General features: G+C 40.8%; 1 protein-coding gene across 2 annotated transcripts in view; it reads right to left on the bottom strand.

Moving 5' to 3' along the window:
• SH3BGRL2 (SH3 domain binding glutamate rich protein like 2) overlaps window positions 1-25,509 on the bottom strand; it is a 45,601-nt gene that overhangs the window by 8,477 nt on the left and 11,615 nt on the right. For both annotated transcript variants that reach the window (XM_054819412.1, XM_054819413.1), the window contains exon 2: window positions 14,652-14,837. In XM_054819412.1, the coding sequence (XP_054675387.1) occupies window positions 14,652-14,837 (186 nt within the window). The remainder of the gene's footprint in view (window positions 1-14,651; window positions 14,838-25,509) is intronic.

The following is a 25,509-nucleotide window of genomic DNA, read 5'->3' as shown; positions in this document are numbered from 1 at the left end:
GGCCTCAGACATATTAGGTTACATAAGTAGAAGGAGTAAACCTTCTTCTTAAGATGGCTTTTTGTCGTCACCTTCTTAAAAGATGACATATTGCTGTGCAGTAATGACTCAGGCAATAAGTCAGTATTCAGGACTAAGACTTATGTCTACTGATCCTTTCAGCTTTCGTACACATGTGTATATAGAATCATAGAATCATTTAGATTGGAAAAGACCCTTGAGATCATCAAGTCCAGCTGTTAGCCTAACACTACCAAGTCCAACCACTAAACCATGTCCCTAAGCACCACATCTACACATCTTTTAAATTCCTCCAGGGATGGTGACTCAACCACTTCCATGGGCAGCCTGTTCCAATGACTGAAAACCCTTTGGTGAAAATTTTTTCCCTAATATCTAATCTTAACCTCCCCTGGCACAACTTGAGGCCATTTCCTCTTGTCCTACCACTTGTTACTCTGGAGAAGAGACCAACACCCACCTGGCTACAAACTCCTTCCAGGTAGTTGTAGAGAGCAAGAAGGTCTCCCCTCAGCCTCCTTTTCTCCAGACTAAACAACCCCAGTTCCCTCAGCCGCTCCTCAGAAGACTTGTTCTCTAGACCCTTCACCAGCTTCATTGTAATTCTTTGGACACGCTCCAGCACCTCAATGTCCTTCTTGTAGTGAGGGGCCCAACACTGAACACAATACTCGAGGTTCGACCCCACCAGTGCCAAGTACAAGACAGAGCACACACTTTTCTTCTATCTAGTTTTCACTTCCATGGTTTTCTCTATGTGCAATACATAATTTACAATTAATACCATCTACTCACTTCACTCTATGGGAAGAGTCAAGTTTATTTGTTTTCACTTCCAGGGGAATGAAACACTTCAAGGAATAAAGCAGTTCTGGAGCAAGGAAAGGTAGAATCTCCTGCAACGATCAGCATCACAGACTGGAAAACAGACTTTGCAGACAGATGCTGCTTATCATTATGAGGACAGAATTATTACCATTACTTTTTAAAAAGCTAACATATGAAGATATTAGACACAGTTTTAAGTTCCCTTACTGTTACTTTTAGGTATGGTCTGTCCTACCTAACCTTGAAATTAAACATATAATTGAACAGCGGAAATAGACACATTTCCATATATTAAAAAATCATTAAAGGTGACAAACTGATGCTAGTTTCTGAATTAATGTAAATTCACAATTAATAGCCAGAAAGTAAATAGATCTCACAGCTAGGCCACGGCATAAGCTGAAACAGTGCTGAAAGCAACCCCAACACTGCCATGGGTAAAAAGAGGACAATGTAATCATTGAATACCTAGAGGAGTAATAAGTAATACTGAAGTGCTGCAGAAGGATGTTCGATTATGCCCTTGACTTGATAAACTGCATGGACACTGTTAAACCTGAAAAAGGTTCAGCCTAACTCTGCTAAAGCAGATGAAAAGCCATGAGGGACATGAGCTATACCAGCAACCACATGTGAAGACAGCGCCTGATCTAACTGAGAAATAACCTTAATTTTCTCCACTGGCTTCATCTACAGGTAAGTCACACTATCTCTGGAGCTGAAGGTAGGGGAGCAGTGGATGAGTAGAACCCACAGTCAGAAGAACAAGGGCACCCTTTTAATATCAGGGCAGGTTTAAATTGCCTTAAACTGCTCATTACAGCCCTGTAAACTATAAGCAGCCAACCTGTGGGCCAGCAGCTATTGAGAGCATTTCTGCAGCAGCATGACATCATTTTCACTCCCCTCTAAGAGCACCCTTTCCTCCTAAGCACACAGACAGTTTTCATGAACTCCCAGACACCTGTTTGTCTCAATCGTTTGTCCAAGAGAAGGCTCTCTGTTTGTTCAGGTGAGTCATCATCTCTCAGCACCATTTTCAAGTTCTGGGGCTCTCCTGAAGCATCTTAATCCCAGTACTTCAGTTAGCTCTAAAAGCACCATTGGTGTAAGACCATGGGTTTTTCACTCTTTGTTAATAAACTGGAAAGAAAAACAGGGTAGGAAAATACTGTCATAAGAAATAAGGCTGCATTCCTGGCTCTGACAATGACTTTGTGACTCAACTAATCCACCAATATCTGTGAACATCCATAACCTCTGTAAATTGTGCTAGTTATCAATTTTTACTTGCAGAAGTATCCAGGCCAGATTTAGTATGTTTTTTCCACATTTCTACAGATTATCAAACCTAGATTCACTTACTGAAAAAACTGCGAAGGTTAAACAATGAACTAAAATGAGGAAGTGTATGTTTGAAAGAGCACAAAACCCAGTGGATTGATTCATTTTAAAAGGAGAGGAATATTTAATAACTGCAAGAGATTATGCACCAGAAGTAATCTCCCTGATGTTTTGAAATATCTGCATTGCAAAACACATTAAAATGCTATTGACACTTTCTTACTTTCATGGGATATGAAGGTATGCTTTAGATAAAGCAACAGTAAAATTTTAAGTAGGAAAATTTTCCTACAATGCAATGAAAACCTATGATCCCAAAATACTCAAATGTGGAAAAAATGTTACAAAAATGCATAATAATCCTAGGAAATGCATAATAATCCTAGGAAAGTTGAAAATAGTCACTTTAGTATGGTAGTTTCTTAAGAGATTTTTGAGAAGCATGATCTCAAGGAACATGACCTCAAGGACTCATCAGTTTTGCTTTGGCATGTAGTAGGAGTTCAAAGTGGGCATCCCTAGCTTTCCCTGTAATACAAGGGAGGTAACAATGTTCCAAAAACATCCTGCCTTTGACCTTATCTTTTTAAGGACAGAAAATCTGTGCAGATTTGGGCTGCATGTAAACACACTAAATTCATGGGTGAGGACATGAAAACTCTTGTCTCACATAAGGAACATCCCACTGCGACCAGCAGCAGATGCAAAGGCTGAAGAATGAAAATGGTGCCAAGCTCAGTGCAAGCTGAGAGCTTCATACACAGGCAAGAGCCCAACTTGCTTGCGAGCCAACGGGTTCCACTTGGAAAAACTCGGCAGGACACTGCCTCCCACAGAGGAAGGACACCACCATCCACTGGTTTTGGCAAGGCAGTGGTTCCCTGTTTCTGCACCAGGATTCACTGCCGGTAAGAAGTTACTACAATCCCCTTGCTACTGTGCCAAGCAGCTCTACCAAGCCAGAGGGTGCTGTGGCTTTGCTGGGATTGGCTGAGCAGCGCTGTCTTGCCCCTGCACAAGGAAGTGGCTCCCACTGATGCCCTGGAGGCATTCAGAAAGCAGCTGTTAACCTAAAAATATACAAGCACGGCAAACTGCCACCCGCTGCCCCACTTCAAAAGGCAACTATGTGCACAAATATAATTTTGACTGTATTGCTTTAAATTATGATCCTTGGTGCTTTCTAGAGCTGCTAATTACACATTATCAACGTATAAAATTCTGGCAACATTAGTAGCTGATTAAGACTACTAAAACTAAGGGGACATAGAGACAGTGGATGTGAATCATCAGTGATGCACAGATGCTAGTCTCTCTGGAAAAGTTGAAAAGCCATACAAATACAGGTGACAAATCACAAAGACAAGGGTATGAAACGTTACAGAAAACAACAAATGCCAGTTAGGAGAAAAAAATACATCTCAGGATGGTTTGAGGGGATACAGAAGTGACAGGAGTATAAATAAGGCAAGTAAAAAGCTATTTCAAGTCAGAAAAGGTTTCTTAACAGAGTAACAGCCATCTGACTGCTTTAGGCCTGGCTCCTCACCTTTACAGTCAATGGCAGCTTGATCACCAAGTAGTCTGAGCAAGACACAGCCCCTGTTTTACCACCAGAATGCTTTGTTGAAAATCAGCAAAGCTAACTGTGCTGAAGTTTCAACAGCTCACCTACAGAGACAAGCAAAATCTTGCTGGCATGGCATAAAGCATTTCTTTGCTTTCCCTACTCCTGCTGAGTGACTCTAAACCAGGATAGAGATGCAGGTTGTGGCTGCAAAAGTCTTCAGGAGCAATGTTACCCCAGGTGGTAATGGGAGGAAGGCTGGGAAGCTCACTGTGGTGGCAGGATGATCTGGTACTAGATGCAGAGCTCAGTGGACCCACGGTGCACATTGCCAAAGCACATTAAGGATGCTAAATGGTTACATGGCTTCACCAGAAGGCTGAATTCATGAAAGACAAATGTAGTAAGAATTACTAAATACATTAAAGTTATATTTGTTTCAGAAAAAATAGCCAAGGACAGGGAGAATATTCAACAGAAGCATTTTGTATGCTTGACCTGCTTGTAGTCTTTCTAGAGATATGCTTATGGCCACTGTTGGGACAAAACTGGGCTAGATGGACCTTCAGTCTCACACAGTTAAGGCCACTTGTGTTATCTTAAGTCGTGTTTTACACAAAGTTTTAAAATAATCAGCAAAGTCAAGTGATATTGTCCACTTAGTATGCTAGTAAAAAAAGAAAAAAAAAAAGCAAAATCAAGCCTCACGCTTAGATAGTTTTGTTTTCAAAACCTGAGTCCTTGCAGTTTATCCTGAAACCAAAAGGTGCTGTGGTTGTTTTGTACTTCTTTAAAACCAGATTAATCAAAGGCAGGAGAACTCTCTTAATGTCTAGACTATGCAGAAATCCCAACAGCAATCCACTGCCCAAATGCTACAGTGAAGTAGGAGCAACTTAGTCTTTGAGATAATGGACAAGCATTCAGGAAATCTGGATTTAACTCCTCATTATGACACAAATGCCCTACATCCTTTTGGCATTCATGTGGGTTTTACGCCAATTTACTCCAGTAGGAAAACTGTTGGTCCTTGGGAATCCTCTCCTCCTTAGAAATCCCACTTCCAGGGTAGCTTCTTCTCTCAACAGCAACTGCCAAGTTCACAATGGTCAACTTGGCTACAACAGTAGCTGTATCCCAACTGTGATGTGAAGGTCGTAAGTGGGTTGTATTCCTGGTGCTTGGAAACCAGATCACTGTAGTGATGTGATTACAGACACTGACATAATTAATTTGGCTCAGCATTTTGTTAAGCAGGTACACTGAGGCTTGTTTAAATAAACACTGTCACTGCTGGGAGATACTATTTACTGCACACCAAAGTTAAAATTGGCAGTACTGCAGGTCAGCATAAATAATTATTCGTGCTTCAAAGAACATAACACAAGCGTGATGGCATTGGGTCAAAGTAAAACATTAACACAAAGTAGATTGCATTTACAATTAGCAATTATACAGACACTGTCTATCTACTACTATTGCAAGTGAGATTAGGAGAACATTATATCTAATGGCGTTTCAAAGAAAGTAACTGTGAATAAAATTCCTCCCAGTAAGTTTCTTTAAAAGAGCAAGCTGGCTTTGTCGCTGGTTGTTTTTAGTTCAGAACAAGAGAAGGAACGAGCTTGTTACACACCTCGGACAAATCCTTATCGCTTACCACATCAAAAAGCAGAAAAAGAAGGAACCCACCCAAATGTAGCTTGCACTGCTTTTTATACAGATTTTTTTAAATGCACTAATTATTGGACAGCACTTAAGTGTCTTGGCATGCTGTTTGAATTTCTTCCTCTTTGGCAACAATTTTTTCATATACGATTATGATCTCCTCGTTCTTATAAAAGAAGCAAGGTAATTGCTCTTACAAGTAATAATGGGGAACTCATAAATTAAATGCATTGAATCAGCACTCTGCTACTGACTGAGTTAATACTGTATGCCATTGAGAATGAGCTGTTAGCAACCTTCCTGTAAAGGGCAGTCCGGTTCTCTAGGACAGATGACATTCATTTACTGATCTGATTAGGATTACAATGGAAAACTCTTACTCAGCACAGCTCTCCTTGGAGAACAAGTGTGTGTGCATGCATGAGTCTTTTTAATATTATATAAACACACAAAAATAAGAAGATCTTGTCTGCATAACACAGGACAGTCTAAACATGACAGTTTTCAACCAGCTAACCTTCTGATAGGATCTCTGCCCAGGATTTTTAAAGAGCTTACACAATTGACTCTACAAAGCAACCTGTTACTTCTCTCCTAAGGGCCAGATGTTTATTTCCATAATCTCTTGTTGTAGGCTTCCAAAAACAAAGGCTTTAATAAAAGAGAAGCAGATGTCAGCTGCAGCTCTGTTGTGTGAACAGTACATGGCAAACTCAGGCTGATGTGATGTTTGTCATTCATTCAGCAACCATGACAGGGTACACAGACACCAACTCTCTAAGAACCGATATCCCTCACCTCTAAGACAGGGAATCAAAATGCAGAAGGGCTTCCCCCATCCAAGCACTGAAGACCTCAAACTGGTATAGTGCCCACCTGGGGCAGGGGAATATTCAGGGGGAGTTAGTGGCACAATCAGTAAGTACTATGGATGATAACTGGTGCCACCTCCCTTTTTTGTGCACCTTCCAGCTCACCATCTTATTTTACAAATTGTTTGGACAAGAATTTTATCAAATCAGACCATGACAGGAGTTTGAGAGAGGAAGGGACTGAAATGTCAGGGAGTTAACTATGGTAGTTCATCCTTCTACATGAAATCATGGGTAAGAGACGTAACAAACAGTATCTTGTCAACATGCAGAAGGTACATGGGCAGAGGTCGCTCTCCAACGCCAGCTTTGCCTTCTATATTCCTTGCTTGAGAAAAGCGCTTCGCCAGGAAGATAAACAGTGCTGTGTCACTGGCCCCATTCAGCCTAGGGTCTGTGGACACCTGTGAGCCACAAACTACTCCAGTGCAACTGCAAAAGGTAATTAAGAATGATTTCAAACAAAAAGCTTAAATTGGCCATACAGGAAACTCTACCACTGATGGAAAAATAATTAATCAAGAAAGTTTCAGCATCATCTCTGAGCAATTCACACTAACTCTTATCTAGCGAGATTATCCCTCTTCTAAAGACAGACCCAGACCCCCAAGATTCTAAGTGAGTCAGCTAAGACAACTCCAAGGGTGCAGGGAACCAAATGTAGACTTGCTGAATACCAAATTAGCCTCACAACTGCCCTAGCTCCTGAAGTAAAGACACTACAGCAGGCCTGCTGAGGTGAATTCTGCCACGTTGCTTGAGGATCTAGAGAGACAGAGTTCAAGCTCTCTGTATCTGTAGGCTTGATGACAAACTCCCCAACAACAGGCCAGCGCAGAAACTCTGAGGTGGCCTCTAGCCAGTTTTCTTAAATCCTCTCTTCTCTCTTCTTTCTCTTATCAGTGAGTAGTTACTGATTTGTCATTTGACACATATCAAAAAAGGAAGAAAAAGAAATGTGTATGAATCTTTCCAGGATCTTTATAAAAAAAAAAAAAACAACACAAGAGACTGATACTTAACAGTGCAAAGAAATCAGTGCCACAGTAATTGCCTGTGTGCTGAATAGTTTCTTGAGAACAGTGCACCTCTTTCAGCAGCCTATTTTATTTCTTTCTTGTCTATAGGCCTTCACTGTTTTGACGGAGTTGATACCCATATATTACATTTCAGGGAAGGACAATAAATATCACATATCTCTGTCTCTACTGCTGCCCACTAGGCACTCTATCAGGACCTACCCCAATGCTCTAAACCATATGAGCAGCTTTCAAGAAAAAAAAAAAAACCCAACCAAAAAACCCAGGAGAAAAAAAAAAGCCTGCTATGTAAATATTTTCCATTCAGCTCAAACTCCCACCTGGAAACAGATTTCCTTTTAATTTTGGTTGGCCTAAATTTCAGGCGATCTCACATCACTGGCAGATTTCTGCATATAAAACTGTCACTGTTTCAAAGTGTTAACTTGCAGCTTTGTAAGGTTAAAATTAGAGTGCAGTTTCACTGGTAAGTGGAGATTTCCAATCTTCTGAAAGATCCAGGAGTCACTTCCAGTCTAAGAAGTGTTGTGTATTTAATTGTGGAGATTTCAAAGAAAGCAGAAGAGGGAGGTGTGAGACACAGGCCTAATTTCAGACATGACTTTTCCAGTGTTTCTTGCTTTCTTCTTTAAGAACAGTCCAGCATTCTGGCTACTACAGATCCTGTTTGGATATATGTACTTGTTTGGATACATGTACATGGCACCTCACCTACACTGTGAAGAAGCTAGAGCCCTAGCTGGGGGCTGCAAATTCCACTCCAGAAGCCACATGGCAAAATTTAGGCATTTCAGTGATTGACATCATGCTATAGTCCCTTTGTGAAGCTGGCCCTAAGGCACTGAACTGCAGTGATCTCTCCATCTGTCTCGACTTTCCATGGTCTGTGTAAAAAAGGTAACAGTAAGTAATAAGTAAGTAAGGATAAGTAATTATTTGTTCATTCTTTTAAATAGTGTTTTTAACCTGCAGGATACTTAATAGTTAGTACTGTGTTGGATCCTACCAGTAGTATTCTAGAAAAATCTGAGTAACTCACACACAAAATCACTGATCTGGCTGTGTAAAATAAATTCACAATGGGAGATAGAGCATTTAGAAATTTTTCTGTAACCTTGAAAGCAAGGATTTAGGTAGTGAAAACTTAGAAAATGAACTACAGTCTTCATGTTTTTACTGGGTCCAGCTGGGACGGAGTTAACTTTCTTCACAGCAACCCCTATGGTGCTGTGTTTTGGATATGTGACTAAAACAGCCTGGATAACACACCAGTGTCTTGGCTATTGCCAAGCAGTGCTTGCACAGCATCAGGGCCTTCTCTGTTTCTCACTCTGCTCCCCCTTGCCGCCCCCACAGAGTAGGCTGGGAGTGGGCAAAAGGTTGGCAGGAAACACAGCTGGGACAGCTGACCCCAACTGGCCAAAGGGAGGCTCCATACCATATAACCTCATGCTCATAAAAAAATGGGGAGTCTTCCAAGGTACCCATTGCTCAGAGACTGGCTGGGCAGTGGTCTGCTTTTGGGAGATGGTGAGTGATCGCATTTGCATAACTTCATTTTCTTCCCTTTCCTTCAGTTACTTAACTGTCTTTATCTCAACCCATGACCTCTCCTGTTTTTGCTCTTCCTATTTTCTCCACTGTCCTGCTAGGGGAATGGGGGAGTACCAAGCAGCTGTGTGTTTGCTGGCTGGGATCAACTCACAACAGTCCTTTTTGGCTCCTGAACAGGGACTCAAAAAGGTTCAAGATAATGACAGATTTGATCAGAGTGTGCTAGACTGAATTTACAGCTGTTACACCCGTTAAACTGTTACTTGGCAGGCTGTTACTCCATGTTACTGGTCACGATGTTGACTCTCTTGTTCTTGATGCCAATTTGTTTTTTCCCCTCGGTTGCTCTGTTGCTTGCTCCCTTTCTTCCTGTACATCAAACTCAAGAGCTCGTTAATGGCTGTTTTCAGCTTTTGCTGTTTGCCGTGTTGTTTATCACTTTCTTTTGCTTTGCCTGAATGCCATGATAAAAGCATCAGCCTTGAGCCTAATCTGGTATTTGGCTCCTGCACTGTGGGGGAACCATCTCATGGAGACAATTAGCAATTACATCTTTCTCCTGCAGGAGCCACTTTGTGGAGGAAATGAAGAATGGCATCTTCCTCTTCTCTAGGACAGAGGTTTCCACCGTTGTTGCAATGGCCCTTCAATGTCTTGAACATCCCAATGTAACCAGAAGGTTGTATTGGTATGTGCAGTGATGCTGACTTTGGCTTTTCAGAAGGTTAACCAACTAGTTGGGAATGCCACACAGGAATGTGCCATGACACAACCAATTCCTGCGTGGCAAGGTGTGGGGGAGTATTTGAGCAGTTTTCACCTCCGATGGTTTGGGACTTCACTCCTGAACAGATGTGGAATCCTGTTGAATTGGCAGACCACTTGAAGAAAGGATGCCTTGCATATATCATAAAGACACAACTTCCAGCACTGTGTTGGGGCTTGGGGTAGGCCTAGGCCTATGCTCAAAGGAACAAGAGGGTCTCTGAATCTGAGGACATACAAACAGACACTGTGGGTAAATCAGAAATCCAACCCTCAACTACAACAGTTGTTCCTGCAGTCAAGAAGAAAGAATGGAAGCATAGGTCCACCCAGTTGGTAAAGATGACCCAGTTAGTAAAGGAGATTGAAGCTCCTCCTGAGGGAGAGAAGTTTACAGAAATGAAAGCCATCCAGCTGGCCCTGGACATTGCCAAAAGATGGCTGGTACTCTATCTCTACACTGACTCACAGATGGTGACAAATGCCCTGTGGGGGTGGCTGCAGCAACAGAAGCTGACTAACTGGCAGCACAGAGGTAAGCCCATCTGGGCTGCTGCACTGTGGCAAGACATTGCTGACTAGGTACAGAACCTCTTTGTAAAAGTATGTTATGTAGATACTCACATGCCCAAGAGCCATGCCACCAAAGAACATGGAAACAAGGAGCAAGTAGACCAGGCTGCCAGCAGTGAAATGGCTCAAGTGGACCTGGACTGGGAATGTAAAGGCGAGCTATTCATAGCTCAGTGAGCCCACGACACATCAGGAAGAGATGCAATGTATAGGTGGGCTTGTGATCAAGGGGTGGACCTGACCATTGAAGCCATTGGACAGGTTATCCATGAATGTGAAACATGTGCCATGATCAAACAAGTCAAGTGGGTAAAGCCTCTCTGCTGAGGAGAACAGTGGCTGGAAGAGACAGCGCAGGTTGCTCCTCCCTTGGGAAAAGTCAAACCTGTTCATGGGGCCAGGGTATACTTGGTGTGTAATCCAGGAGGATGGGGAAACCCATTGTGTACCGCAACGAGATTTAACATTGTGGGAAAATAACCCATGATTTGAGTTGTATGTCATAGCTGTACAACAAAGTGCTACAGCAGAAGCCACTAAAACTAACTGAGGATGAGCCTTGTAAGGAACCGGGCAAGACACAACTGGTTTCAATGCTCAACAACCCAACCCAAAACATCAGCTCTACTTATCTATTTAGGCTTTACTTGTCCTTTTCTTTTTTTTTTTTTCCCCATCTTTTCCAGATTATCTCCACTTTACTTTTCTTTACACAAAGTGCATGAGTTCCCTCTTGGAACCTGCACTAGGCACTTCCCTACTCTTACATAGCACTAACTAGAGCAAGGTAACTGTAGTAATTTCAGATTTACCCTACTGTAAATTAGAAGACCAGGTACACGTGTCTGATTTGTCTGAAATGTAGACTCTCTTCTCACATATTTACAATGTTATAGCAATGTCATTAAGATGAAACAACAAATTGTAAAGTCATCAAAATATGTAAATTATCATAGTGTCAGTGCTACGACATAGCACTGGATTATCAGTAAAATGATTTGTGTTCTTGTGTGCTCACAGCTCTTATCTTGTTCACAGGAAATAACAATGGTTCTTGCTGCGTACTTTATTTCAAAATTCATTAGCATAACTTGTAACAAAAAATTGGGGAGTGCATCTCAGAAGACTGAGAAAACGAGAAGATAGATTGATGATCATATTTGCAATTACACTGACTCAGAAAAATTTCAAGGTCTTGTTCACATTTTCCATGGAGTTTGTCTGTTGTACCTCCCCCTGTGGTACAAGATGTTTTGTGAACCGGTAAGCACTGGTCATCTTTTTGTATCTTTCTCCCCTCTTACACCAGCTCTCAGATGCTCAAATGGCTGACACCAACCCATTTTGGATACTTACTGAAAACACTGAAGACAAACTTCCTCTATGTTGCAGTTACATTCTGAAAAGTGATTATTTCAAATGGTAATGTCCTAGCCAGAAAAATCTATTCTGAGATAATATTTTTGTGCATATTGCTGAGGTTATCTACTCAAAAGAAAATGGGGAGAAAAAAAACCCCAACTATTAATGCTTTTACTAACACAGATGGCTATGAACATTACATTGAGTCATGGCTCATACACCATATGCTTGTGAACCTCTATCGAAATAACCTGAACAAAATAAATAGTGTACCTATTTTGCTCTGCCTTGTCTAGCTCCCACACATTTAGAGCAACAGCAATGGCTCTGACCAATTTGTATTGTATGTCTGTAATGTGTAATAAGCCACAATAAGTACATAGGCAGTTTCCTGGTGAGACCGTAGAACTGGCAGGCAGTAAAACAGACAGTGTTTGTTAATAGAACAAATTGGATTTGAAATTGCCTGGACACAAATCAGGAATGATAAGCTACAATTTTCACTAACTCAACTAACAGAAAACTCAGTGGGTATTTTTTTCAGTTTAAGTTATTTAATAGTGATTTTTTTTTTTAGTTATTTCTGTCAAGATAAACATATGAAAACACTCACTGTGGAAATGACAAATAGAAACAAAATATATCACGTCTGCTGACTTCATCTAATTGTGATACTTTAACCCCCTTTCCAGCACTGACCTCCTTTGCCTCCTGCCTAATGTTCTGCCTCCACTCTATTACCTAAGAACTTCATTAACTAATGCAGCAAGCTAACTGATGAATGTTGGAGATCCTGCACATACATCTTCCTTCATCCTAGAAAATACAGTTTCTTTCAAAGCATGTTTTCTCTTTAAAGATGTTCATGCGGACAGTGAGGTCTAGTAATAGGATTAACTCTGCTCAACCAAAACGGCTATCAGCTGAGCAGACAGATTAACGAGATCATCTCACATGTTGCTAATTCCAAACAGCAATTTCTAAGGCTAGCTTAAAACATGCTATAAAGACAAGCTGAAAGGGTAAGAAACAACAGCTTAAAACATTGTATTTCCCAGGCAAACTAAAATCACAAAGAACAATGTAAATGTTTTTATTTGTAAATGAGGGGCTGCTCCATAAGCGAGGGTCAAAATACCTTCATGTCCCAGATACATTTCTTTAACTGCCATTTCTTACCTGGAACTAGGAAGATACCAGTTACACTGCTGAGGTAAACAAGTAATGCCAATACAAAGCATAGGGGAGGGATGTTAAAAACCTTGCTTCCAGAAGCCAATTAGCTGCTGCATCACACGCATTCTGTTTGTTGGATCCTACATCATTTCTTATGCACTTCCTACATTAAGCTAACAATTGCACCTGCAGTTGACAGGATCTCAGCAGATCTGAACGATCCATCAGCCAGAAGTAGCTTCATTACAGCACTGTTGAGTCTGGCAGGGACTAAGTTAGAACCAGCTTCTATGTATCTTGACCACATTGTAGTCAGAAACTCACACGATACCCACATTTACTCTGGTCCAGCTATTATAACCACAGAGACTCTCTTCCCCGTTTCATTCTCCTGCTGAAGTCACAGACAAACCTTACCCTATCACTTCCTGATGCAGCCAGGGTGGCACATCAAACCTCCCTTTCTCTCATCAGCTAGTCTAACAGGTACCTCAAACCTGCCTCCTAAAGGATGTACAAGTCACATGGTTGAAGTATGAGAAGATGTGGCAGGGCAAAGAGGGCCCAGCTTTGATCTTTTTACAACATTTAGTTCAAAGGTGAGGAAAAGTTCTGGGAAGATTCTCCCAAGACTCAGAGCTACAGCATACCATGCTGGCTAAGCAGGAGAGTAAAACATTCATATGGTGCCATTCTTAACGTATCAAAGGCTACTGCTCCAGCATGCACTAGTGGATGGAGAAGTTATTGCAGCTTACATCATGAGAGAAACCAGTCCACCCATCAATCTGTTGTCAGATTCACAGGCTCTCGTGCTTAGCAGTCTTTCAGCAGAAGACAAGTCTCAAGCTGCTTTACTTTAGGGAAAAATAAAACTGTCCTACAATTCAAAAAGCAAATCGTTTTCATTTATCCTAGAGACTTTGATTGCATAAAGGCGCTCTCAGCATAAATGAAATTTACACTGTGACAGCAGCAGAGAAGGAGCGTTAACTGTTGGAGTGAGTCCAGAGGAGAGCCATGAAGATGATCAGAGGGCTGGAGCACCTCTCCTATGAAGACAGGCTGAGAGAGTTGGGGTTGTTCAGCCTGGAGAAGAGAACGCTCCAGAGAGATCTTATTGCAGCCTTCCAGTAGCTAAAGGGGACCTACAAGAAAGCTGGAGAGGGACTGTTTACAAGGGTTTGTAGGGATAGGACAAGGGGTAATGGCCTTAAGATGAAGAAGGATAGATTTAGATTAGATATAAGGAAGAATTTCTTTACTGTGAGGGTGGTGAGACACCGGAACAGGTTGCCCAGAGAAGATGTGGAGGCTCCCCTCCCTGGAAGTGTTCAAGGCCAGGTTGGATGAGGCTTTGGGCAACGTGGTCTAGTGAAGGGTGCCCCTGCCCATGGCAGTGGGGTTTGAACTAGACGGTCTTTAAGGTCGCTTCCAACCCAAACCATTCTGTATCATTCTATGATTTGATGATTAATTACAATGACAATATAACTCAATCTAGCCAATGTTCTCATTTACTGTGCCAAAGATTTCCTTCTGAATTTTTATGCTTGGACTAGACCAAGTAGCAAGAAAACCATAAATCCCCAGCTTACAGTGGGGTTTCACAAGGAACTTTACCATCAACAGGTTGTACATGAAGCACGTGACATTACAAATTCTTACATTCGAGGGAATCCACCAGCTGAAGACAACTTTAGGATTTACAGACGAATGATCTGAATTTTCACTGTATGATCATCACCTGCTCCTATCGCCCCAAACTGTCACCATTAATTCAGATATTACTAGAGAAAGCTCAACAGCAAGTCCCAGTTTTTCAAATGGCCAACAGGGTATATCAATATATTGTCTATTGACAACCATACAGCTACTTACTCCACAGTACCGATCATCACTGAATATCTGTGGTGGCAGTGGATTGCCTTGCGCGGGCTGCCTATCCTCAGGAATATTTTTATACATCCATTGTCTTTTCTCCTCCGACATTGTGATATCCACTTCTTCAAACTCTATGCGATTGGCTTCCAGAAACCTCACCACATCTTGTTGCCTCTTCTTTATCTGGATGAAAGAAAGGGAAAAAAAAAACAATAATCAGACCAAGTCCACCATAACCCAGACATGCTTACAAACCTGAGAACTTCCCTCCTCTCCCATCCTACTTTCATGGGATGGGTAGTCACAAACTCAGGAAGAGAAAGAAAATATTTTTTTCAGCTCTAAGTTCATAGAAGTTAAACACTGTTGTTTCTTTACAAGTTGGCGAAGGTTATACTTCCTCACCTCATTTCTAGAAGGCTCTCTCTTTCGTTCAGCTGTAGGAATTTTAGCCTTTACTCACTAAAGATGCTTTAAAAAAAATAATCTGTGTGGGACTCTTTGGAAGTAGGCGTTAAAAGAGGTAGCTTGTTTTCAAAGTCATTATGCAAGGTCAAAATGCAAGGTAAGCAACCTGGCAAGCCCCAGAAGAGTCTACTCCAATAAGTGTTCATTGAGATCAACATGTTGGTACATCTAGCAAAAACCCAATGCAGCTACACACATTTTTGTTTTCCTAGACACCTACACATCTTTTAAAAATGCAGCTTGATGGTTCCCTGAACAAGGCTTGCTGAATCTTTAATTAAGAGTGTCTGTCTGCATAATACACATGCCTAAAAATAAGCATGATCTCATCTCTTGAAGATTAACTCCATTACAAAAAAAAAAAAAAAAAAAGCATAAATGTATGGTGTTTCTGCCCCTCAAAGAGATTATCACCTTTATACAAAAACCTAACAGGAGCAGAACACCAGCAGTTTTTAGCAAATTGTAGCTAAATAAGATCTACCCTTAACAGCTAGCTGGGCTTCAAACAGATAGACTCAGGTGAAGACTACTTCTGCCTCAAACAGGACTTTATATCAAGACAGCAACCTATGAAACGAAAGTCTGTAGGGCCAAGGAAGGCTACCTGGGCCTGCTAGGTCTGCTCTGCATTCTCTTCAGTCCATACTGTACTTTTTGCATCTACTTAATGAAATGAATTCTTTCAGAAAGGAACTATAAATAATATTTTGTATTTTTTACTATTATCATCAACAGTGTTACTTGAAGAAAAAAAAATAGAGCTTTAATAATTTTACAGTATTCGTGGAGTGTCAGATCCACGCAGTTGCTGACTGGCATAAAGCCCAGGTGGATGAATCATGCCTGTGGGTATCATATGACCTAGATACTATTTAGAAATCAGAGAATTTTTAAAGTGCATGTGCTCGTTGTTCTTGTCACACAACCCATTCTGTCTATCTGAATGCATCACAAAAACACATAACTTTTGGAGGTAATGCTCATGGAATCATTGTTTCCTTGAAATAAGGGGGTAGCCATCCCAAGAAACTGCAAAGACAAAGCTCTTAAATGATTACTGTCTTTCTTAAGAAGTGGGATGCATAGTAAGTTTGTGTCTCAGTGTCTTATTCTTTTTCCTTTTCTTACATATACTGACGGGGTTTTTTAGGCATATGTGACAGGATCACTTTTTCATACAGAAGGCAGGTCCTAAAATTGTGTGCAAATAATGCATTACCAACCACAGCAAAATTACTGCATCATCATCACTGCTGGTACCAAAGACAACATGACATTCACTGTCTCCCTAAAAATTGCAAAAACAAATTCTGTTGTCAATGTAGAAGTGAAAGACAAAAATATTTTCCTCTGTCTTTTGCAAAAAAAAAAAAAAAAAAAAAAAGCTGCAAGAGAGGCCCCAAAGAGACAGAGACTGAGATTTTCTTAAGACGAATATTAAGTATTTGTTCAAACAGAAATGAGACGTCTAAAATGATGTGTGGGAGAGGTCATTTCCTTATAGTGGAGTACTGCTAAAATCACCATGAATTCCCTCCTGCACTGGTCAGAGCAACTAGCAAACTACATAGTGCCTGGGCCAACCCTCTGGCCCTGAGGCCAAATGGCATCATCTGGCCAAGTCTGTTAAAACTGCACCTTCTCAGAGTGGCTGCATGTGAACTGTACATTGGGAATGATCCCTGGCATGCTGTAACATCTAAATCATGGCCATGAACTGTTTGTGACACTGTAAGACTTGTCCAAAGCTGTCTGTGCTGGCAACCATTCTTCTAGCAGTTTCACAGTAGCAGAGAGCTCCAATGCTAGACCCAGGCCACACACCGATACACATGTATCTACATGTACCTATTCTCATCTGCTGTCTTCCAGTAGTCTGTATACTGGGCACAAGTTTAACTGCAACTCATATTTAATCAGATCCGTAGTATTTTACTGTTCACACCATAAGAATTCACATTTCCTAATCCCTCCTTTTTATTTTTATAAAACTAATTAAGATGTTGAAATGAAATAAATTGTAGGGTGGGGTTTTTTAGCCAGAAGCCTTGCAATTCTACCACATGACATCTGCATGAGTTATCAGCTGTGGATGTGCCAGCTGCATAAATTTAAACAAAATGCCCTGAAAATTCTTAGCCCAAAAAGTAGCATCTTCTCCTCCCCCAAGTGATTTGATTCAAGTCTGTAAACTGAAACAAGAGCATCAGGTACATTAAAAATCCTATTAAATTATGCCTTATTGTTTAAGATGGATGCTCAGAGCATCTGCCACAACAGAAGCCATCTGACTACTCCCCAAGAAAACCACAGGACCTTTGTCTTCCTCTGCAACTGGATCTGTGCCGCAGGAGCGTGTCAGCCTCACAATCCTGCCTGTAGCTCTCATCTGTGGTTACTCTGAGCTATAAAAACTTCCAGCATTCAACCACATGAAAAACTGAGCAAAGACAACATGACACAAAGAGCAGTGTCAGTTCTCCCTTCCTCACTAGCCTATGCAGAGGATCCGAGCTCCTATCAAGAGCCCAGTGGAGAAAAATATATCCTCATTTGACAAACTACGGAGGTGGATACTTCAGTTCTCTTTGTGAAACAGCCCTGGACCTTGCTGCTTCCAAGGTTTCCAGAGTGTGATGCAATCAAAAGGAATCTGAAAAGATTATTCACATAATCAGAGGTACCATGTTCAGAAAAACTTAGTTTGTGGTTATTCATACATCACTTTGGGAAAGCATCTGTATTCTTACAGGACAGACTGCTTTAGCATAAAAATATTTTGGTTTTAATACATTGCAGCATACCAGAAGACACTGTGAGATACACCATCAAAATATACATACTTTGTGAAGTTTCAGAGGAAAACACATCCCCCATTTAATTTTGATTTCTATAAAGAGACTGTAGCTTCCATATGCATCCTAATTATCTCATCTCAAACAGACAGTTCAATGTTGATTTTGTTTAAATTTCCTTATAGTCATGAAAGAGTATTAGCCATAAATACAACTAGGAACAGGCAATATCATCTCTTTTTATGAAGCAGTGACACTGACTTTGAAACAAAATCTGTGTGTCTAAATAATATGATTCTACTCTACCTTTAACATGGTGAAGAAAACTCTAATAGAGCTAACAGTCTACTATCATAATATGATGTTTGTCTGCTGTATTTTTAACAGGCTGATGGTTTTCTGAACGTCATTTCTCTGGGTTTGGTTTTACTGCTAACCTATATTTTTATTCACAAAAGTAAGACAGGAAAAAACTCCCAGAGACATTTCCATTTTATCCTGGTATTTGAAGCTGGTCTCCTTATTAGGATTAAAAATCAGAAAAATAGGATGTTCATTTTGACATACAGAACTGCTAAAATGAGCTAATCACTTGTTCAGTAGACTGATTTACAAAAAACCCCTCTATCTCAGCTAAAGTATCCTGGCTGTCTCCCCTAGTTTTCATTTCTTTATACTGATATGCTACAGGTAATAGGAAGATATGCTTTCAGACTGCTTTGGAGAGATACTTCGAAGACATCCTCAGGTCAGGCCAGGTGGGACCACTGGGATTATCTGCTTTGACCTTCAGCATCCCTGAATTAATTCCTCTTAGGAGTAAAGAGTTTCTCTGGATTTTTTCTCCCTAAGCTCCATTCCTGAACTGATAATAACAGAGAATCTGCCAGCCTTTGCAAATTGTTCCCATAGTTCATTAACTGCTGCCACTTAAAATATTTGCTTGCTTCTGTTCAGAATTTGCCTCACTTCCTGCTTTCAGCCGCTTTACTTTTTATGTCTTTGGCTAGACTGAAAACTCTTCTGTTAACAAGATTTCTGTTTCCCACACAAGTAATATGGGGGGAACAGATCTCCCAGCTAACCTGAACAGTGATCTCCAATAAAAAGATAAATCCTAATGCTCATTTAACAGCAGAATAAGAGTGTTACCATCATAAATCATATCCAGACTGGATCAGAAGTTTAGCAAAATCAGATCACATCCTTGCTCCAAAATTCCCTGGAAGCTTCTCATCACTTCCAACAGGTCACAATTTCCTTCTTTTCTTCCTTTGCTATGCTTCCTGAACCTGTTTTCAGAAGATCTGTACTATAAAGGCTTGCCTGCTGACAACTGCTGAACCAGAAGAGCATATCACGTGGTGTCTCCATTACTAAATCACAGCAGTATGCCATTATTCTATACTATTTTAACTAAGATACTGAATACATTGCAAAAATCTCACTAGTCTAGGATTTATCTAGCCCAGATAGGATAAATGAGTATTATTTCTACTGTAGTATAGCCAAAATGACTCAAGTAGCAGTATTAATAGGAACTGAAATAACCATGGTTAAAGAGAACTTCTTTCCCTTATTTCATTAGCCCAGTTAATGTAAGTGGGACAAAGCAGACACAATCTCAGTTTCAAATCTCTTCACAGTGTCAGCAGGCATGTTGCTCAGTGTCTGGTGCCCACAAAATAGACCTGGGAGGTTGGTCTTCTGCTCTGGACTCTTAACTCCACCCATTGTCTGGAGATAAGGCATTCCCTGGGCTTCAGTCCTCCTGCCTGCAAGCGGAGGGAACAACAGCAGGTACCATTCAGTGCATTGGCTGGTGAGTGATATGTGTTCCAGCCTCTTCATCCTGGAACTGAAGGGACCAAAAGCCTAACTGAACTGTCCACTCACTGCAGACAGATCCTAAGAACAAACAGCCAGCTTTCTAACACAAAATCCCACCCCAAAAAATATCTAGACCACACAGGCTGAAAACAAGGCCTTATGATGAGTATCTTCTAAGCTGGCTTGTCAGACCACAAACACATTTTACAAGTCTGACATTTAAACGAACAAAACAGAATGCATGTATAAGTCCATCTCAAAGACTTGTTTCACAGACTGGCATATGTCTACCTAGACCTGTGCCTCTGAAGATGGAGATGGTCCTGCTGGTTCCCTTCCTTCTCTTTCAATCTTGTTACTCTTTCCTGACCTTTGCCCTTACTCCACAACTGCAGCAGCTGTTATCCACTCACTGACTCAGCTGAAAACTGAATGTATTGCATTTGGCAGGGGCACCTTTAGGGTGGAGTTTGATGATACAGCTAAGCCATCTCACTGAGACGACACAATGTTCCTCCCTCCTGCCAAGCAGCTCCTGCAGCTTTCCTTGCACGAGCATAATGCAGGAATCAGGGGAACAAAGAAGCATCAATAATGTCAGCACCACAATCTCATCAGTTTATAATCAGTAGCAAAACCGCACCCAAAGAAAATGGCTCAGCAGAAACTGAACCATGACCAGCTACAGGTATTTGAAATATGAACTGCATAAACAACATTGAGTTACATAAACACAAGCCCCAGCTCACTCCCACAGCTGAAAATATCAAATGGGATCCTCTGCCTTTACAAGTCATGCAAACAAAACCAAAGGGATTGTAGCAGTGTAAACTGCAGATGTACTATAGTTACTGCAGAGGATTAGTAATCTTCACTTCTCATACAGATGAGGCTCAACACATACTCCCATATAATAAGGAGATACTACACTCTAACGAAGAGATGCAAGCGCTAACCACATCAAATAAACAGAACTCTAAACAGTGTTAACTGCAAATCTACACATACCTACCTTAGAAAAGCAAGGAGGAGGCAATGCCTCTCAAACAGACTAAGCAACATCTGCATTATTTTCTTCTGTTTCCACTGTGTTTCTGCTTTCATTCAGAAGTAATGGAAAACAATCATCTCACACATTCACCAAAACTGACATGCAAATCCTCATGGTCCTGTTACATTTGCAACCTGTAGCGACAGAGACTTCTACCAAATTTCTCTTTCTGGCTTAGGAAAGGAGAGCACAACTGACACCTGGTAATTTTTATTGCACAGAGATGCCAGTGCTGTGACAGATCTTTACAAGGGTTTATATGATTAATTCAATGTTTTTGGCATAAGAAAATACAACTCAGTTATGTGCGTAGGCAAAAAGGAGATGAGAAGCTGTAGTGAGGTGAAGGAGGGTAATAAAGAAGAAATTTAAAATGAAAAAAAAAAATCAGCATTACATAGCTATTCTCGAAAGTAAGTGGTTACCTGCCGTAGCAAATATTGCACTACATGTGATAAAAGGAAAATACAGTCTCCTCAGAACAGACCTCCAAATAGCTAAAAACACCTTCAATGCTTCATCCTCAAGAAAATGTTTCAATATCCTACAAATTGACCACAGAACTTTTCAATCTGAGAAGAAATAGAACAGTCCCTGAACAGTGGCCACATGCAGCCTGCACTGCCCTGATCTGCTAGCAGCAATCTTCCGCTTGCATACAGAGACATAATTAAGGACACGCCATATGAAATACTCTATTGAACTGGGAGGGCAATCTGTTCAGCTTTATGCAAAATAAGTTTGCAGGTCCCTGGGAGCTGCTGAGCCACTGCTTAGCCAGGCAATCTGCACACCTTTACCTCCACGCAATATCTGTATGGCATCTTTGAAGGAGTCCAGTATTTAACAAATGCAATTAAAATTTGAGCCAGGTTTGTTTTCTAAAAGACTCCTAATCACAAGCAGTCAGCAAAGGAAAACATTATTTGCTTTTTCTATAAAGCTATGGAAGACAGTAAACTGTTCCATGGCCAATGCCAGCTAACCTCGTATTTTCCTTGTCAGATGTTGCACTATGATAAAATGCATTTAAATCTGTGTATGTATGTCTGATACAAGCTGAAGGGAGAAGTTTCTTATTTAAGATAGTTTGTAAAAAAACATTTTTCTCTGTGCAAGTAACAAGGTAACACTCAAAAACACTAAGGAGTCTTTAGCAAGTACAAATACATCCATCACTGTACAAAACAAAAAGATGATGGGAGTTTGCTCAGGAGTTTACTTGGTATTATTTCAGTAAGCATAAAAGGAAAAGGAGAGACAGAAAAAGGGGAAAGACCAAGAAAAGAAAAACAGAAGGTTCTACAGAAATATCAGCTACAGGCAGTGCCATGCAGGACACCTTTGAGCTGTGCGTAGCTGAGAAAGCCTCTCAAGTCACTCTCAAGTCTACCTCTTCTGATTTATTCTGTACTTCAGAAAACAAGACTTGTCAATGATGTACACAAATGAAGTAAGTGACTCTATCATAATTTTCTTCTTGCAGTAGGAACAATGTGTTCCTACAGTGTTGAAAATCCACTCACTACATGTGAGTCTCTCATGGACTGGAGGAAACCAGATGCTATGAGACCCAAATCTTGGCTCATTACTTCCCATCAAAAGAGTAAGAATACCATTGAAGCTGGATCTATCTTCCAATTAATGACGTCAATTTTTATTCAGTTGCATCAATGTGAAACAAAAAAAAAACCCCAGCATTGCTTGTGGAAATAAAAAATGGCTAAAACAAAGTGAAACTTGAAGACTTTGCAACAGGAACTGAACAACTTGGCAGTCCCACTGGGTGGACAGGCAGGCAGCTCCAAATCAAAGAGACCTTGACAGACTAGCAGCCAGAGGACTCCATGCACACTGGGAAACATAGCAAGAGGATCCCCTTGCCTAGCCTGGCAAGCAGCAGGTGACTGCCAGATTGAAGGTCAGGATGATGGTTGTTCTAGTAGGAAGCTTGCAAAACCTACTGCCAGTTTGGATTGTAAGCTACAAGAGCTCCATCCTACAGAATTACACTATTCTGCATTTCTATTTGACACAATGCACACTTGCAATGATATTTGTGCTACAGATACCAAGATCTTTCCTAGTCATAGGTATTTTCTTGTGAGGGTACTGGGAAGGCATACTGGTTCTTCTTCAGCTGGGCCTCTAGCTAAAACAGAGGGCAGATTACCAGAACAAGCTGATAACTTGGTCTGTTTTTAAAAATGTCTCAGCCAACAGTGAGCCAATAAGTTTCAAAATTATTAGAATTATGTGCTAGGACTTTTTTTTTTTTTTTAAACAAGGTTGGGGATCCTACTGGCAAGCACAAAAAAACCAAGAGAAACCTTGAGCGGTCTGGAAGATTTCAGGGATTCATAAAGCATATTCTCAGCTATCAAAAACTTCTGGTGGAATCATCCTGCAGGACTAGAATAATTCATTTCATAAAACTAACAACTCAAACCCTAGCCAGCAGCTAACTTCTTTCAAAAGATAGATGTTTTTGTTTGTAATTTACCATATGTTTCAGTAATTCAAGAGAGTAGTTAAACAGAAAGTGTTATTTTTATGCCTTTTTCCAACAGAAACCTCTCAAAGTTGCCAGAGAATAATTTAAATCTCCTGTTTAGCATTCTACTTTTAACTCCTCCTCATACTTTTCTCTTTTGCCAAAATGGCATATTTATAGCAAGTATTTTGCATCATGAAAGAAGCCCTTTCAACAAGCAACATCTATCTTCCTTTTCAAAATGTATACTACACATAAATACAAGTATGATAACTGCAACCTTTATTAATTCAGTTACTCTTTAGTACGCCCTAATTAAATGCAAGTTGTCCTCTGATCTCCATGATATATTACGTTTATTCATATGTTTATTTCTTTTGATTTCTGTAAGTTATTTGACTCTGAAGAATATCCTTTGCTTCCCAGTAAAGTCGCAATTCAGCAAGGTAGTTGAGAACTGTCAAGTTCTGAACTATTGGAAACTCAGTCCTTAGTCCTGCAGTGATGAACAGAAAATTGACCTTTGAATCTCACAGTTCCTCCTGCAGAGTTAGGAGAGCAGGGAATAGTTTGATGTCTTGCACATGGAATTCCAACACTGCTATAGCTGGAAATCTGCAGAGATTTAAGAGATATCACTTTGTTTATGTGAATCAAGCTTGCCTGGTAGAATGATGATTTTGTGGAGGGAAGAAAAACATGATAACCATGGTTTCTTTCTTTATTTTCTTAAAATGTGTTAAATATTTGGTAATTGTTTAAAGTTCACTGAAATAGCACTGAAGAGCGCAGTTTTATAAGCAGGTTTTGGAAAGCAAGCAAATGCTGTAATACTCATGTGAGTCAGCAGCGTGCCCTGGCAGCCAAGAGGGCAAACCGCATCCTGGGGTGCATCAGACACAGCATAATCAGCCGGTGAAGAGAGGTGATTGTCCTGCTGTATTCAGTGCTGGTGCGGCCTCACCTTGAGTACTGTGTGCAGTTATGGACCCACCATTTAAGAAGGATGTGAAGGTCCTTGAATACGTCCAGAGGAGGGCAACAAAGCTGGTGAAAGGGCTGGAAGGAATGTCCTGTGAGGAGCGGCTGAGGACTTTGGGTTTGTCTAGTTTGGAGAGAAGGAGGCTGAGGGGCGACCTCATTGCTCTCTACAGCTTCCTGAGGAAGGGAAGTGGAGAGGAAGGTGCTGAGCTCTTCTCCCTGGGATCCAGTGATAGGATGCATGGGAACAGTTCAAAGCTGCACCAGGGGAGGTTCAGATTTAATATTAGGAAGTATTTCTTTACCGAGAGGTGGTCAAACACAGGACCAGGCTTCCTAGAGAGGTGGTCGATGCCCCAAGACTGTCAGTGTTTAAGAGGCATTTGGACGATGCCTTTAATAATGTGTTCTAACTTTTGGTCAGCCCTGAAGTGGTCAGGCAGTTGGACTAGGTCCCTTCCAGCTGAAATAATTCTATTCTGTTTTAAATTCTGCAAAGAAAAATAAAAGTTTTAAACCAAAAAATCTTTGAAACAAGAAATTCACACACACTTCCTATTATGTAACACATTTATCACCTAGACTTTTAAGATGAAAACACACAATTGTCCTTTGTGACATGGTGAGTCAGCAGAGCACTGAAAGCATTGTGAGCTCTATGTATTTATCAGTCACACTGTTTTGTAACAATGAATAAAGTATCCCCAGCTGTATTTTCTGTACTTACTGCAAAAGAGGTATAAAAGCAAATTTCTTGGTACTAAAAAAAAAAAAAAGTCATATTTCTTCCTTCTCATTAGCTTTAAGCATTAAAACCCAGTGGCATAGGAATACTTATCTATTAGAATGGATAAAACACCTAGCGGCCCATGAGATGTAATAAGTAATTAGCCTTGTTTCATCTGGGTGGTGTCTCAGTTCTGTTAGCTCAAGAGGTAAGTTCCACTGGCCATCTCCTACCTTACCCATGAGGCTGCGCCCTCTGCATTTTGTCACTCAGGACCCACAGCCCAACATGCAATTACACCCAACTGCAGCTCCAGCTACTTCTGAAACAAGAGCTAGTTGATGAAGAATGTGGAGCCATAAGATACCACATGCAGCAGAATCTCCTGACAATATGGTGGAGTTTCAAAGAGACATTAAGGCACGCTCCAAGACCACAGCACTGCCTAGCCCAGCAGTGGCATACCGGGTTTCATGGAGAACCCTGTTCTCACATGAACACAAGGT

Source organism: Grus americana, chromosome 3 (assembly GCF_028858705.1).
Source record: "Grus americana isolate bGruAme1 chromosome 3, bGruAme1.mat, whole genome shotgun sequence".
Lineage (NCBI taxonomy): Eukaryota > Metazoa > Chordata > Aves > Gruiformes > Gruidae > Grus > Grus americana.
This window is presented reverse-complemented; position numbering and strand designations above follow the sequence as displayed.